This window comes from Rhipicephalus microplus, chromosome 5, assembly GCF_043290135.1.
Source record: "Rhipicephalus microplus isolate Deutch F79 chromosome 5, USDA_Rmic, whole genome shotgun sequence".
Classification (NCBI taxonomy): domain Eukaryota; kingdom Metazoa; phylum Arthropoda; class Arachnida; order Ixodida; family Ixodidae; genus Rhipicephalus; species Rhipicephalus microplus.
The window spans coordinates 14,859,541-14,875,943 of NC_134704.1; the positions used below are offsets into that span (position 1 = coordinate 14,859,541).

The window sequence follows — 16,403 nt, forward strand, 5'->3', positions numbered from 1 at the left end:
AGAATTATAGCATCAGCAGCACAGCAGCAGCAGGAAGTGCGCGAAGTTCCGAGAGAATCAAATCGCTGTGTCGCGTGTCCGATTCACATCGGAATCGAATGTCTCTACTGCAATTCACTCTTTTCGCTCCACAAAAGTCGCGGCCGATAAGTCGAGTTAATTTTTCAGGCTGTATCAGGCTGGAATTCCTTTAATTGTAAAACACTACTTAGCAAAGCCAACCAACAGTGAAGCCTACTAAGGGATGCGGGATTTTGCAGTTTGTTGTTGGGGTTTTACGTCCCAAACTCACGATATGATTTACAGGGACACCGTAGTGGAAGGCTCCGTAAATTTTGCCTATCTGGTGTTCTTCGACATGTAAATTTTCGTCTCCACAGAAATGCATCCGCTGCAGCCAGTATTCGATCCCGTGACCTTCCAAATGGACGAAAAAAAAAAAAAAAGAGTACTTGCCGTCGCACCTAGCCTTACAACCTTCGATTAACCTGCAGCACGCCACCTTGTCTGTTGTAAACCTGTTAAAATAAAACTAGAAAAAACGTTAGAAGACGATTATGAATTTTAGTGCACATGCCAAGACATAGCACGTAGGCAGAATTTGTCAAGCTTCGCTTTCGTAGTCAACGCAGCCTAAAAATCAATGCAATCCATTGGCAGTCAGGAAATAGTCGATCTAAGCCATAGAGTAAAGGAAAAATGCGATGCGTCGTGCTTTGATGTTTGTTGACCGCTGGATGTGTCATTTTTGTTGTGCTGTTATCTTGAAAAATTTTTGGTAGTTGGCATAAGTTTTCTGTGCCAATTATGAAGCTTCACGTCACTATATGAAGTGCAATGCTGGTGTGTACAGTACAGTCGTTGCAAGCGCTCTCCGTTTTGAACAGTGTGCGACTGACGTAGCTGGTTGTCGTCGTAATGCTACTGCTGGCAGCGATCACCTGTGACCAGCCTGCGACCAAAGAGCTGTGATATAATGGTTTACAACCTTTTCTTCACTGTTCTAATCGATCATATGACTTCATGCTTGCTTATATGCTGGTTTTATTACTTTCTGAGCGATTGTAAGCGCGCACTTTTTAGTTTCTGTTTTCAGCGTAGTCAGAAACTCAAGTGTCAAAATAGCGGGTTCAAGGCCAGAAAACGCAGTCTCTTCTCCCCGACTTGTTCCCGGTTGCGCGTCATTTCTACGATGGCTGTTCAGGCTTTACTAGTTGTGAGTGATGAAGGAAGGAGAGACGTGGTTGTTTACAAGCGCGCTTCCGTTGGCCTTGCAGTTTTCCTCGCTTTTAAGGCGGAGTGTGTTCACCAACTTGACAAGAATGAAGCTGGCGACAGCCTCGCTGCCGGAACTGAAAGCGCTGGCCGGCGCTATCATCGAACAACAGGAGACGACGCAAGGAGAGGTAACATCTGTTTTTACCTCTGTACTGATTGACAGCATTACAAAAACCTCGTTTAGCGCTGAGGGGACATTTCCGTACGTGGTGTGGGTACGGACGTAGGACAGCAAAGCCTTATCAATTGTCATGGCAACCGTAAGAATTTGGCCAGGTTGATTCACGGCAGTAGCCTCCAAGCGGTTATATCGCGTGATCAAGTGCCCGCAACTGTTTAAAAGTTCTGTGACGGCATTTTACCGCAATTCAAGGAAAGTTCAGTCTAGGGACGTGAGTGACAAAAAGCGTTGAATTTCGTAAAACTGTTACCCAGCTCCGAAAAATGTTCTTTTGAAAGCAATATAAAAATTAATGTCTTTCCTACCTGCTTTATCTCTGAGCACTTGACTTTGTTGTCAACCGATATCCTCCTCTTCTCTTTTTTTTCTTTCAACACTTGGTCTACTGCTTCCCTAAACACCAGCTGTCAGCAATATTTGAGCTTGGAAGGAATGTTTTCTGCTTTACTGCTTCAGTCACAAGTTGCAACGTGAAGTTAAATGTCTTAACAACACCATATTATTCTGGGGTTCTATTGACTTCTCTTAAAAAAGATCTAAATTGTGGAACAATGCTTTGTATTTTGTCTAGTGTGGCCTTATAACTACAGTGTACTTGAACAGTGATTTATCCTACAATCAGCTGTACTTTTTCATGGAAAAAAGCCAGTGGCTTAATACACTTCTACAAGGTAATCAATCAGTGCAGGCACTGCAGAAAATTTGTAAAATACTTGATTGTCATTTCGCATGAGATCCAACACTTGAAACATCCCAACAGTTATGATAGTGCTTCAGCTGATTACATCAGAAGCAAAATATGTTGGCCAGATTGTGGCAGTTTATTTGGTTTTAGTTAGTGCAGGTTCCTGGCTAATTTTTCTCTAAGAACTCGCAGTTGCATACTTCTGAAATACTATAGCCAAACTTAAACTTAGCTTACGCTTTCTTCTCTTCTTTTGCAGAACAAGCTCAAGTCATTTTGCAGCGCTTACCGGCAGGGTACGAAAGTGCAGAAAGCTGAATTTTTGCAGTTTCTTGCACGAGAATTTTACATCGACCGAGCGCAATTTGAAGCATCTGCCAGGAGTTACCTCGAGGACACACAGGTAATGCCCATTTCCCTGTGACTATTTGAGTTTAACTTTTATTTTACTAGTTTCACTTATTGCAAATTAGTTCTGCAAAATCCCACAAGGTGACAAAATGGTCGAAAAGCAGAAATTGACAGCCGCTTGTTTGTAGCACGAAGCCGCAAGGAAATCCATGTGAAATACTCTGAAAGAAAGCTTCTTTGCCCCGCTGCGATGGTCTAGTGGTTAAGGTACTCGGCTGCTTACCCGCAGGGCACAGGATCGAATCCCGGCTGTGGCGGCTACATTTTCGATGGAGGGAAAAATGTTGTAGGCCCGTGTGCTCAGATTTGAGGGCACGTTAGAGAACCCCAGGTGGTCAAATTTTCCGGAGTCCTCCACAACGGCATCTCTCATAATGATATGGTGGTTTTGTGACGCTAGACTCCACATATCAATCAAATCAACCAATGTTTTGCTATCACAAGTTCATTATTAGCAGAGGAAATCGAGCTAGCAGAGAAAATTAAGCCTACTGCACAAGCAGTACTTGTGCAGTAAGTCCACCCCCACAGCCTTTCCTTCATTGCCAAGAAAAGTTGTCCGCAAGTACAATTAGTGATCTTGCATGTTGAGTGGTTGCAGCAATATTTAAACAGATGGACAAAGGGGAAAAAACATGAAGACAGGGCTGACTAACACAACTGCCATTTTATTGAAACCCTCTGCAGAATACACAGGTGTAGCAAGCTACAGTTAAAAATTGGTGGTAGAAGATTATATGGGCTAATGGAGATAGTTGATTTTTAAGTTGCTGAAAAATTTGTCCTGACCCAGAGATAGCAAGATTGATGAACAAGAATGAAAGGCATTGGTTCCAGGTTCGATCCCTGGACCAGGATAAATTTTTTGGCTACTAAAAAGCTTTGTTTTTGGGAAATCTGTATGGACTTTTTTGTGACTTCATGGTACAAACAGGTGACTTTAAATTTCACGTTCTGAAAGGGGCCCAGCAACACTCGTTGAGCATGGTCAGAAAATGCTGCCGATCGGTAGTAGAGGCTCCCGAGAATATGTGAGCCAAACATTATAGTGCAGAACCCAGCTTGAAAATTGCTATTAATTCTTGAAGTTAGTGAGAAATCACTTGCTCTTCTCTCAACAAGTGATACCATAAACCCAAATAATAGCATCATAAACCTGAAGTCGTCGACCCCGTACTGATTTGATCATTGTGAGCTGCATAGTTGACTCGGCCACCTCGGGAGGCTGCGACGGGCCGCACACTTGTGTGCAATCTCACTGGAAGTAAACTGTGCATTCGTAGGGAGAAAAAAAAAGTGTTCAAGGTCATGATGCACACAGAAGGTATTTTTCTTCCCCTGTACCATTCCTCCCTGCATAGCTTCCAGTAGGCTCATTTGGACAAAAGAAGAGAGAATGTGCTTGCAGTGTGACAAGTCCCTGTAACTCTGCTCGTACTTGACTGATTCTAAAAATTTCTGCAGTAGTCAATTTGTGAGTCAATAAACTCTTTTAATGAAGCCATATGATGATTACTTGCAAATGCACTGCAGGGCCCCTTTAAGTTGCACTTATGCTGAGAATCTTTAGCCAGCTGGTGACCCATGTTCTGCTTTAACACTTGAAAGTTTGCTGTTGCTTGCTTGCACTCAGATTTTCAATAAGATTGCATATGCATATTGCTTTCAGTGATTCACTAAATCATTAGCACGTCTGCTTATCCTTTATGCCCAGAAAAATACACATTTTTTCACATGGTGAAGTGATGTGCTCTAGAGATAGTGGCTGGCTTTGCTGTTTGTCTGGACAAACCAGGCAAACAATGTTCCCTACTTGTTCAATTAAGAATGCCAACAAAAAATCTCAATCTCATGATGAATCTTAACTGAAATCAAAGAAGGAACGTATTATGTCAGTTTTACACAGTCATTTTAATCACGATCACGCATAATTTTGATCCAGGCATGCTGGCCGAGCATAACCTACCCTTGTATGGTAACGGCAAAGGGGTGGGAAATGGAAGCGAGCGTGGGAAGGAGAGGAAAACCATAACATAGAAAGAAAGGAGAGAATAAAAGGGGAGGAAGAGAGATAATCAAATAAACAGAGAGATAGACAAAAGATATCAAAAGAAAGAGAGAAAAAATGGAAGTAAGCAGAGACAAAAAAAGAAGATGAAAGCTAGTAAAATCATGCATAGTGTAGTTTAGTATTGCGTTAGAAATAGAGGTAAGATGGTTGAAGCTTAGTCAAGCCAAGACCAGCTAGGTCCCCACCAGTTCTCCTGTGGCCAATGGCCTGCTATGGCCTAGCCTTGTGTGATTTAGTTCAAGCTGTACTAATCCGCTTGTGCACTGGGTTTTTCTTTTATTCTTTTTTACTCCAAATGAGAAGTTGTAAGCGTGCTGACCGTGTGTGTGTGTGCCTCTACCTTTCCTGTGATGTAGTTTATAGTGGCCAACATCTACCAACTCATCCAATTTTCTTTTTTACTTGTCTGTATGTGTATCATACACATATGCTCGTATGTATGGGGTCAGACTGATTCCACCTGTAAAATAATATCCTGACTGTGCCTTTCAGGCATAGGTCAGTGGCTCACATGAGCATAGTCATGTTTTAAAATATAATATCTCTTGTTTCACTCTCTTTTCTTTAGAATGAGCCAGCATTCCGGTTCAGAAATGAAGAGCGCCTGGGCGCCCTACTTATGCCGAAGTATGTGTCGTTCTTTCACATACTGGGAAGGAGTGAAGGTGGTGTCAAGTTTCTCGTTGACATGAGGGGTGACTTGCTCGTAAGTATTTCACTCACCTAATGAGCTTTTTCAGGATGAAAATCTAGTTGAAATTTGATAACATTTGATGAAAGTTTTCTTTGGACAAGTTAGTGCATGTTATATAGTAAACTTGTTAATGAATCTACTGTTTCGTCATGTGTGAACAAGGCGAAGCAGCTAATTGAACAGAGGAAAACACTTGAGGCAAAACTTGTTGTAGCATCATAAAACGAGCTTAGCGGTGATAACCAGGACAAGTGAAGGCATTTTCGAATCATGAGAACCGAAGTGAGTTTCATGAAGCCACCTCTTGCAACGAATACGAAAAATTCTCACAATTGCCTGCGTAACCCATGGCACTGTTCTTGAATAATTCAAGGGTGTAGAGTTGCAAACACACTTCTATAGAGCAAGAGCAGCATAATATCAAGAACACACTGTTGCCTCAATAGGCTTACATAGTACAGTAAGTCATGCTTGAACACTTGAAATTAAAAGGAAATGTGTTAGTGACATTACGAAAGTAAAGCACATACATTTCATGGCCGTATACATGGACTGGCCTGAATATTAAATGGTTAAAGATAATTCCTCTGAGTGCCATTTCTTCATGGTTTAAAAGTGAAAGGACACTTGACGCATCAGGAAAACAAACCTGCATTGCAAAACTTACTCTCAACAGTGGTCAGAAAACTACAGTAAAGTCTCAATAAGCAAAGCTCCCTTAAACGAAATTGCTGCTTAAGGGAAACAGCTGCCTTTAATATTATTGGTTTTGTACTTGAATTCTGCACTGCTGTTTATTTCTCAGTAAACAAAACTTGGTAACCACATTTTCCTGGTTCCTTCAGGTTTCTTTTAACAGGAATATACTGTATCATCATGATAAAGTGGCACATATCACCTTCGTCTTGTTCTTCATCTTTTGCTTCACTTACAGAACACATGCGCTGATTTCTTTGGTGGGGGATGCAATAACTGGGTGGGTGATAGAATGAGTACAGAGGTAGAAAGGGAGGTACAGCTGAGCCTCTGTATGAAAGACACCCCCCTGGGAGCCGTTCTTGTCTTTTATATGAGAGGTGGGAAAGGGAAGTGAGAGTTAGGAGGAAGGCAGAGAGTAAAGCATAGCACAGAAAGAATGAGCAAGAGAGAAATAGAAAGGAAGGTGGGGAAAAAAGGAGAGAGAAAAAAAGATAATGGGAAGCAAGTGAGAAAGAGAGAGAAAAACAAGAAAGATATAGAGAGTGAGCTAAAGAAAAAAAGAAGACATGAACAGAGAAAGAATGCTAGGAGAACTAAATGTGCTGTGTACGAATACAAGCAATCAGCGAAACTCTTTAGTAATAAAATGCAAACGATATTGCGCCTGATCTCGCTGCTGGCATTCATTAAGGAAGTTGGGGGGGGGGGCAATGTTTTTAAAACCAGCACAGTTTCGCAACTACTCTGCTCGCGAGCCTGCACACGCGGCTTATGCATGAGCGCGGAGGCATCGCACATGCCGCAGTGAGCTGAGACGCGTGAAGAGTAGCCACTTGCGATGCATTGTGCGTTTTTCCAGGCTCGCTTTCTCCGTGCTTCGTGTGTGATTCTCGAGCACGTCAGGCCTGATGCAAGTTGAAACTGCAGCATCGCTAGTTCTTGCATCAGCTGTTGCGTCTATTTCAGAGAGTAAGTGTCTCTTGGGTGCTGCAAAACTGAAAAAGAAAGAAATAGGAAAAGGGGAGGAGGAAAACTTGCAAATCTTAGCAATACAGCAACAGCCAGGACTATCTACGTGCTCATCAGCTCTGTTCTATCTTGAGCATGGTGCCTTCAGTGCAAGCTTGAAGTGCACAGCTGCTGAGACAATAGCAGTGTGCCTTTTTATCTTTCTCTTCAGGATTTGATTCTTTCAATACAACCAGAAAACCCTTGCTTCTATGATGTTCGGCACATGAATACCATTCTCAAGGACCTCTTGGCACTCTGGTTCACGGTGGGCTTCATCAAACTGGAGCGCATCACGTGGCAGTCGTCCTGTGAAATGCTTCAAAAGGTAAACATAAATTGTTCATGTGTAATTCATTTTTACATGCTTCAGCTTTTCAGCAGGGCTAATGCAGAAGTTGGGGCATACTATACAAAGAAGCGGTGTGCTATTAAGTCAATGTAAAACTGAAAAATCCATGAGAACAAGTGAAGAAACACAGACTGTACACACATAAGAACAGACACGTACAAGACATGAATAAAGGTGCTTTTCTGTGTCCAGTTGGCACCTTTTCGACTCTGTATGAACAACCAGTGTGCCCAAGCTGTCACAATGGTCAGCAATCTGCACCTCAGTACAAATAATGGAGATCATTCTGAGGGACACAAAAAAAGTCTCTGCACGTGAAATTTAAAAATTGTTCAAAATGAATTCACACGTCTACTTAGCTCTGCTAATATGAAAGGGAGCACTGATAATTATCCTTGTGTGTGCTTGTAATCAGGGAAGCTTCTGTAAGCCATGTTATGCCATGCTTATTTGCAGACAAAGACAAAATAAGTTCCCTTTCGCATTAGGAGGGCATACTTCAGTAAATCATTTAGAGAATGAAAGGCAGATATGTTTAGTTTTCGTCCATTTCTGGTGGACTAAAATATATAATTGAATTGAATTGAATGAAATCATATTTGATAAGGGGCCCGTTTAAGAAGACCAGTCAGGGGGAGATGAAGTGTTCCAGTTGTAGCATCATTGAGTGAAGCAAAGACCTTTTCTCGTAGGTGGATCTTACCAGCTTACGTCAGCGATAAGGCATGGACTCCAGAATAAAATGTTTTATCTCAAGATGGTTTGGTATGTTAGCATTGTTGTTTCCTCTGCAGTCTATTTTCGTAACAATAGACAACTACACCAAATGACAGAATGCGAAGACAAATTTTTCAAGGCTTTGTTATAATTGAAGTGCACATGATTAGACCAGGGCAAGTTAGTGCTCAAAAGTGCTCAGAGCTACTAGTATTCTTATAGATGTTCTGCTGAGTAAGCATTAAATGAGTAAATAAATAGTGATACAGACCGTCGGTGAAGATACAGAGCAGCTGTAATCATGTGGTTTATTTTTATTTAAGAGTCCTAACGTTACTGTCAAGAACTTCAGAAATAATGAAAGAAATGGGGTCCATAATGTTATTGATTAGGCTGCAGAGGATGCAGCCATCGGTTTAAAGATACTTTTTTTTTTAAGAACTTTGTTCAAAAGGTGTTTTTCATCCAGAAAAGGCCAAAGCATCAAGTCACGGGTTAAGCAAGAAGGTACACTTGCCTCAGATGAATCACGAAAGTCCAAAAGATGTAAACTGGCAAAGACTGGAAAGGAGAGTGCTGATGCAGTCAAAAAGTGAAAGGTTATTGATTTAATGGCAATGTTTGTAGGCTGGTTTTTGTTAACTATGAAAATTCTTAAAATTTTTGTGCAGCAATATCAAGACCAAGAGCTGAAAGGATGTCAAACAGGAATACCTTAAACTCATTTACTAATTGTATTCCTGCGTGATTGCATGATAAAATATGATAAAATCTATTATTTCAATTTTTTGGTATACATGAGACGCTTTGGGGCAGTCAGTGTTTACAAAATTCTGTGAGTTAGTTCCTAGGTGGACTTTTTTGGAATGCGATGTAGTCATTCTTTACCAATAAGTGAACTTTTCTTTGCCGATAAGTAAGGGCAGCAATTTTGCATTACATCATCATTTGTTACAGGAAAGTCACAGCCGCATGGACAGTCATTTTTTATTTTTGCATGCAACATAGCTTATTAAGCCTCTTCTCTCAATAGAAGTATCTTTTCTTAGTAATATTGCAGACATGTGATTCATCAATACTGCCGCTCAATACGTTTTTCAAATTTTTTTATTCTTAGTTTATAAATTTGTTCTTCTGCCCTCGACTCGGAATTGCAGATCTCTGAGTATGAGGCTGTTCATCCAATACGAAACTGGACTGACCTGAAGCGACGTGTGGGCCCCTACCGCCGCTGCTATGTCTTCACACACAGCTGCATGCCTGGCGAGCCCATTGTAGTGCTGCACACTGCCCTCACCAGCTCCATTTCGTCCTCTATTCAGGTACATTTCTCTTTTAGCACCATAGCATTAATGAACCCATGTGGAAGAAAATGTACTGTAGGTAGGCCTAACACGGCTCCTGGATGAAAGAGCGCACGGTACGGCTTGCCGCGTGGAGCGGCTTTCTATGGGAGAGCGCGTGTCAGCCGTAGGGTCAATTGTGGCCGCTGCAGCGCGACGGGGCGGGGACGGGAGGGACGGGGAAACGAGTGGCGGACGCCTCCTCGGGGCCGCAGCCGCAGCAAATTAGCTGGTGTTTGTCACAACAGTGATCCGCTCAGTTGTTCTAATCAGTGTTTTTAAATCTCATTTATCACAGCGATGAAATATCGCATATTTAGTAGACTGCGAGGCACTATTTTGTTAAAAAGCCAATTGATTTTTCCTGTGCGTGCCGAGGAACTGACGTTTTTCTTTTCAGAACCAGCTTCTTGCTCTGAGGCTGACAGAAAAATCCACAATTCATGTATGAATAATATGGCACTGAATGCGTGACAAAGTCATTGTTTTATTTATGAAGATGTCTTAAACTAACATATTTTGATTATTGCAACGTTTATTCAGCACTTGCGCGTTTTCTCAGCCGAAATGCTTGACAATTATTTTTGGACACTTTACAATAGACGTATATATGGGAAAGAAGTGTATACTTTACGGCTTGTTTTTCCGTGTTTTGACACAAAATTAATGAAGTCTGACTGACAGTAATGCCAAGGAATGTCTAGGGGAAGTTATCAAACCAATTGCAATGTAAATGTGAAGAAAGAAAAGTGAGTGAAAAGATAGCTTGCCGTGGTTGCTCACGGCAAGCTATCTTTTCGCCCACTTCCCTTTGTTCACATTTCTGGGGTTTTCGGTTTGTTTGCAAGCATTCTTAACTGATTTCATGAATTAACCTAAATAATCACCTTATTTTACTCACACTAACCACACTGTCTTTAAATACAGAGGATCGTTGGCCACAGGCAAAGTTCCACAGAGCCTGAGCCCCCTGAAGATTGGGAGGATGAAAAAACCATCAAGTGTGCTATCTTCTACTCAATTTCTTCAACTCAGAAAGGTAAATGCTTAAATACTACCTTAATTTAAGCTCTGACCAAAGTTGTCATGCTGTAAAGATGCTAGAACTAATATTGATAAGTGCTCAAGTAAAGTATTATGCTTCTTAGTTATTCTTTACTGCAATAAGAAGAGGGGTCAGCAGACACTGATATTTACTTGCGAGATGCAGGCACCGTTTTGATATCTTGCAATGCTGTAGTATTCATTAAAAGGTTTATCCGCCAATGGGAAGATGGAAGTTCGAAGAGATATGTATTTGTGAGCATGGTCAGGGGCATTAGCAGAATGTTGGGGGGTAAAAATTTTTTTGAGATGGTCAATTTTTTTTTTTTTGCTTGCTTTGTATGCCATGGCAAAAAAATATTTCGGGTCAGGGGGGGCATGGGCTTGGTGTGCCACCCTCTGGCTATGCCACTGAACACTGCATTTGGCTGAAGCCACTGTTTTTACAAGCGGACTTGTCTTCAAGGCTGCCACTTCAAAGAAGACAAGTCTGCTCGTTGAAACAATTGCTCCAGCGACACCCTATGTTCACAAATTTTTTATGTGTACTCCATTGTTATTTTAACTGCTGTTCATTCCCATTGTTATTATTTTCTCAATTGATCTATGTCTCTCACAGTAAACTTCAGTCAGAAAATTTGTTCTATCACTCAATTCAGCAGATACACCTCCAGCTGAATGCACTTGAATGCTTTCTTGCTGTGCCCAGGTCTACAAGGCATCGAGCTTGGAAAGTATCTCATCCAAGGTGTAGTGAAGAAGGTCAAAGCCGAGTTTCCCAATGTGAATGAATTCTCCTCACTTTCGCCAATTCCTGGCTTCAAGGAATGGATTATGTCAGAAATTGTCAAGATCCTCAGAGGTACTTCTTACAAGTTCTCTCCATCCTTCTCTTGTGTACTTAACAGCATAGACCAGCTGGTGTTCAAATGTTTTGCTGTGGGAATTCTCCTCGAAGTATTGTTTATGCACACTAGTGCCAAGTCTTTTCATTCGTGATTCAGTATCGTGACTCTCATCATACTTCTCCCTTATCTAAGTCCCTTAATCAACTGGGATCGCTCAGTGACCATAGAAATCTGCTGTGAAGCACAAGGTTGCTGGTTTGATTTCTGGTCCTCGTTACTGCAGCCGTAAATAAAAACATATATGAGCGTAAAGCGTAAATAAAAAAGTATATGAAGACAAAGTCAATATGTGAGTCATTCTACAGCTGCCATTTTTATTAATGACTCTTGGAAAATTAGACGTTGCTCCTAGGCGGCAGTATCACTGCCATGATTATGCATCACATGCCATCTCTAGTTCCAGCTGTCACCTTCTTGCTGGATTTTCAGGAAAATCCATCTAATAATACAAAAATGCTTGTCTGCTTAGTTTTAGGTTGTCATGGAAGAAATTGGGGTGGTCACAGTTAATCAAGAGCCCTTCTCTATTGCTTCAGTTTAGCTCCTGTGCTGCTTTGAATTGTAAAACGTAATTAATTTTCTCTTCAAGCCTTGACTGTCAGCTGATGAAATCAGGTAAGGAGTTCAATTACTAGCCACATTATAATGTGAGTGATAGGCAAGCACACTTGTATCTCATGCTTTGTACTCGTCAATGTCAGTCTCCCAGTGTGGGATCATCTGTCACAGCCTGTCTCTTACATTGGTAAATTACAGCCAGCCCTCTTATGATCACTTTACAAGCTGTACATGGCATTACGGCTCCATGTGATAGCTCATTTTACTTGTGTGTTTGGCCTTCCCTGTCCGTTCTTTACTTTTTATTTATTTATTTATGCACATGTGTCTGCAGCTGGCTGAATTAACCTATTGCACGTGCCATTTTTTTTTCTGTGTCTTCTCTGTTGTTTCATTCAAGAAGAACTGTGCAATTAGAAAAGCTGCATCTCTTGCGCAAGCGAGAATGACCGACGTCTGTGTCGTGGCTGCAGGTAACGCCAAGGCGAGCAAGCTGTTCAATCGTCAGAAGCTAGAGGCCATCGTGCAGCCTTACAGTGAGGACAGGCATCCGCTGGATGCCTTTTTGCTGCTTCTGCGCAACAATGGCTGGTTCCACATTCCCGAACTGGCTGCCCAGCTTGAGGAGCCTCTGATGCACCTCTGTGCATTCTATCTCTACCACGAGAAAAGGCGTGGTTACGCCCTCAACAGCGTGGGTGGGTTGCAGTTGCACACTTGGGCACACGAAGCTCTGTGAATGTCAGTGTGCATTGAGAAAGCAACGAATGCGAAGCTTACTCTGTTTCATAAGCGACCATCGTACTCTTCATAACTTAGCTTAAAAACACAAGTCCACTTGTGAAAACATTGGACCCAGTGCAGACTTATTTTTAATCTCTTCAAGTTTCCCGCTACCCACAAACTTATGCATTTTTTATCGTCCGTATTTGTTTTTTCATTTCATGTGTATTGGTGAGCTGATATTTGTAGATTAAAAGGATATAAAAGAGAAAAATTATTTTGTCACGTTAGTAAATTACTCGTTTAAAATTCCAAAATTGCCACGCTTGTTGCAAGATGATTCTTGGTAAGTGAGAAAACGTGCTAAAAAGAAATGTGGGGGGCAACAGCACATTGCAATTCCCGCACCAAACATCCTGACATCATAGATTTTTATTGTGCTTACTAGGTCGTACGCTATTTCTGATGAGTAAAGATAAAGTACATTGTCCTCTAAGGAGGCCAAAGACTCAACATATCAAGTCTCAGGAAATTTCCTTGAGTCATTGTCCCCTAAATAAAAAGTTTACACTTAGAAATTTGGTACGTCATGCTCGGAGATTACGGCAGAAAATTTTAAAATATGACTGCATTCTTCATTTTCTCTATAAACAAATCTATGATGGTGAATTAACATCTAAGCAAATTCACAGTTTCACTTCAGTTTGCTTTAAGAAAGTGACAAAATATACTGCAACCATTTTCTACGCCTGTGCCTATTTTTTTCTCGCAGCCGAAGCTTCCTATAGTCACGTAGTTCAGATAAGTACATTTAACTACCAGCCACATAGACAAGAAATAAGATTAGGTGCTGTTAGTATAATAACGTTTGCTTGTTCAGCTGGCATGTTTTTGGTATAACGGGACACGTCTCCTGAAATCCGTTTCGCTGTTTAGGTACACAGCTATAAGCTGCACATCATTAGGCGGTAGCAGTCATCATGTTCTTGGTTTCATTTTCAGCTAACTTTCACCTGAAAAATGGTGCTGTGATCTGGCGGCTAAACTGGCTGGGTGACGTTTCTCCCCGTGGGCTTTCATCGTCTTGTTCCATTATGGTGAATTACAGGTAAGTGACATATAGTGCCAAACGTATGAGGGATTGTTCTAATGAAAACAGCGTTGTAGTCTGGCGTCACCTCTGTAGGTATAAGCAGCCATGTGAATGCTTTTGTAATGTTGGGCGCTTCATATTTTTAAAAGAACCTTGCAGATATTTGTATACCGTCTACACATTAGTGCTGCTGGGGCAATTCCACTTTCCAAATGTCTGGGTAGCGCTGGTGTCGGACTCCACCACTATGGTGCTCGACTGCTGGCCAGCAGGTCGGGGGATCGAATCCCGGCTGCAGGGATCGCATTTTCGATGGACGCGCAAGTGCTTGAGGCCCGTGTACTTACGTTTAGGTGCACGTTAAAAGAGATCCCAGGAGGTCAAAAATTTTGGAGCCCTTCTCTGCAGTGGCCCTGACCTTCCTATTGCGGTTTTGGGATGATAAACCCCAATGATTATTATTGTATGTACTATTGTTGGCTCTGCAGGGTCCAATAAACTCTTCAACATTTAGGCACTCATGGCTCGTTTCAGTGATGAAATGAGCTGCGAGCCTGTCACACAGTAACACTGTTGCAGGAATTTAGTTTTGTTGCTGGTAATTTCTTAGTGAAAGAATTTTCCAATATGCTGCATTACAGCATCTGCTAAACACTTGCTGGATAATATATTGCTGTAACTTTATTTCGTAGCATACAATTATAAAAAATTGGGCTTGCCTGCAGGTATCTGCATTATGGCTGCCTCATTCATCGGTGGCTTGTGCTAATCTGTTTCCACTACAGCTGTACCTATTTTATGATGCAGTTTTTTTACGATCGTGCTTTTTACAGAAAGGTTTCTTTGATTTATTGATTTATTAATTGATTGATTGGTCAATAGATAGCACTATTGTTGCATTTGACTGAGCATCCCATGATTTGCCTGTAGGTACTACTTGGAGGACATGGAAGCCTACAGGCATACTTACGTGGAGAATGGAACCATCACAACGTCAGATATGTTTGCGGAGCTGCTGAAGCCTCTTCAGTCCTTGTTGTAAAGTTGTTTGTATTTTAACTAATGTGCGTGCCTCTTGTGCTGGAAACGACAGCCTGGATTACATGCCTGCGTTATTCCAGCTCTCACCTGACCTTTCTTTTATCATTATATGGTGATGACATTGTTTTGGTGTTAAGAGCAGTGGGGTGGTTCATTGTGGCATATATCGGTACATTGTGAGAATGGATATATATATATATATATATATATATATATATATAGTGACAAATGTTTAAAGTAGAGATGACGAATTAGTGATAAAGTGGCCACTGCTATACCTTACTGAGTTTATTTTTACTCATCCATATTTATTTGTTTGTACAGGAAAGTAAACATACAAGCAATGCAAGGATGGGAAGGACAGCACGAACATTCAGTTTAGTCTTGTAGTTTGCTAGCTGGCTTTCCTGGATCATGAATCCGAACAGCTTGCTATCTTCACCATCAAACAAGATGTAGGCAAAAAAAAAAAAGAGAGAGGAAATCCACAAATTTTTATTACATGTTCCACTATTGCAAACATCATGAAACACAATGAAAAATCCAACGAAAAAATTTTCATTTTCAAAGGTTAAAAATAAGTGTACACAGAGTTTGACATTAGTTGTGAATGTGATAATAAGATGCCCCGGATAAATTCAAATTATGACTATCACTGCTTTAAGTATTATTTGGATGATCTTCAGGTGCTAATAACACAAATTGTGATCTCGCCTATTCGCATAAAGCAAGAATTTCTTTGCAGACTTTTAAAAGTTATGCCAATGTAGCTGTGAGCTGCACAAGCTGTTTGCTGCTGTTTTTTTTTTATTTGCCTCAGCTGCTGAAATTGACATCTGCTTGCTCACTCTTAAATGATATATGAAAGATGTACTGTGTGCAACGAAGGTGTGAATTTTCAATTACACAGAGCAGTTGGCTGGTGTAGTTTGCTGAAGCAGCCATGTCCACAAATGTGGATGCATTAAAGTTTAAATGTACAGCCGCTGCTACGTCTGTGTAGAGCACGCAAACAGCCGGTTTTAGCTCAGCGGGGCGAAACCTTGGGGCAGTTTCAGGCTCTGACGAGGTCAGCCTGACAACTAGGCCGTGCTGCTTCTGATACACCTCATTAGAGCCGGAAACAGCCTCAAGGTTTCGGCCCGCAGAGCAAAAACCGGCTGCTCGAGCGCTCTACATACACATGGCCGCGACAGTACATACACTCATACCTAATTATAACAGAGTTACATATTACACGAAAATAAGTTTGTTACATCCGAGAATTCATTATAAATGTTTATTCCTAGCTCTACATCTACTGAAAGACTATTTTTCATTTACTTTGTTATAACCTATATTTCAATATATCGGAAGTCTGAGTGTATTGCAAAAAGCATGGTGTATTACGTGCAGATCTTGAGGTAACAATAATTTTGAGACAGCCGTTTGAAAGCTCCCGACAAAATTTCTTTGTGTTCTGCTTGCTATTTTTTCGCAACATCTTTCTTTGGGGGTAACAACACACTATACATAGAGCACTGTGGACTACAATTGCCAATTTCGTGAATAATTTTCCTAATTTTGTGAATATTTATCATGTCAGCTTTTAATACCG

At 41.2% G+C, this 16,403-nt stretch overlaps 1 protein-coding gene across 2 annotated transcripts; it reads left to right on the plus strand.

Annotated features, from left to right (window-relative positions):
• The first annotated feature begins 694 nt into the window (after positions 1–694).
• On the plus strand, positions 695–14,892 carry LOC119174965 (malonyl-CoA decarboxylase, mitochondrial). Of its 2 annotated transcripts, none has more exons than XM_037426114.2 (11): positions 695–979; positions 1,278–1,406; positions 2,404–2,547; positions 5,195–5,332; positions 7,200–7,355; positions 9,254–9,418; positions 10,367–10,478; positions 11,193–11,345; positions 12,423–12,647; positions 13,675–13,780; positions 14,696–14,892. In XM_037426114.2, the coding sequence occupies exons 1-11, from the start codon at positions 977–979 to the stop codon at positions 14,805–14,807; spliced, it is 1,443 nt and encodes a 480-aa protein (XP_037282011.2). In that variant the 5' UTR covers positions 695–976; the 3' UTR covers positions 14,808–14,892. The 2 variants fall into 2 exon arrangements, with proteins under 2 accessions (XP_037282011.2, XP_075751011.1); XM_075894896.1 differs by having other exon boundaries at positions 706–843.
• The last annotated feature ends 1,511 nt before the right edge of the window (positions 14,893–16,403 follow it).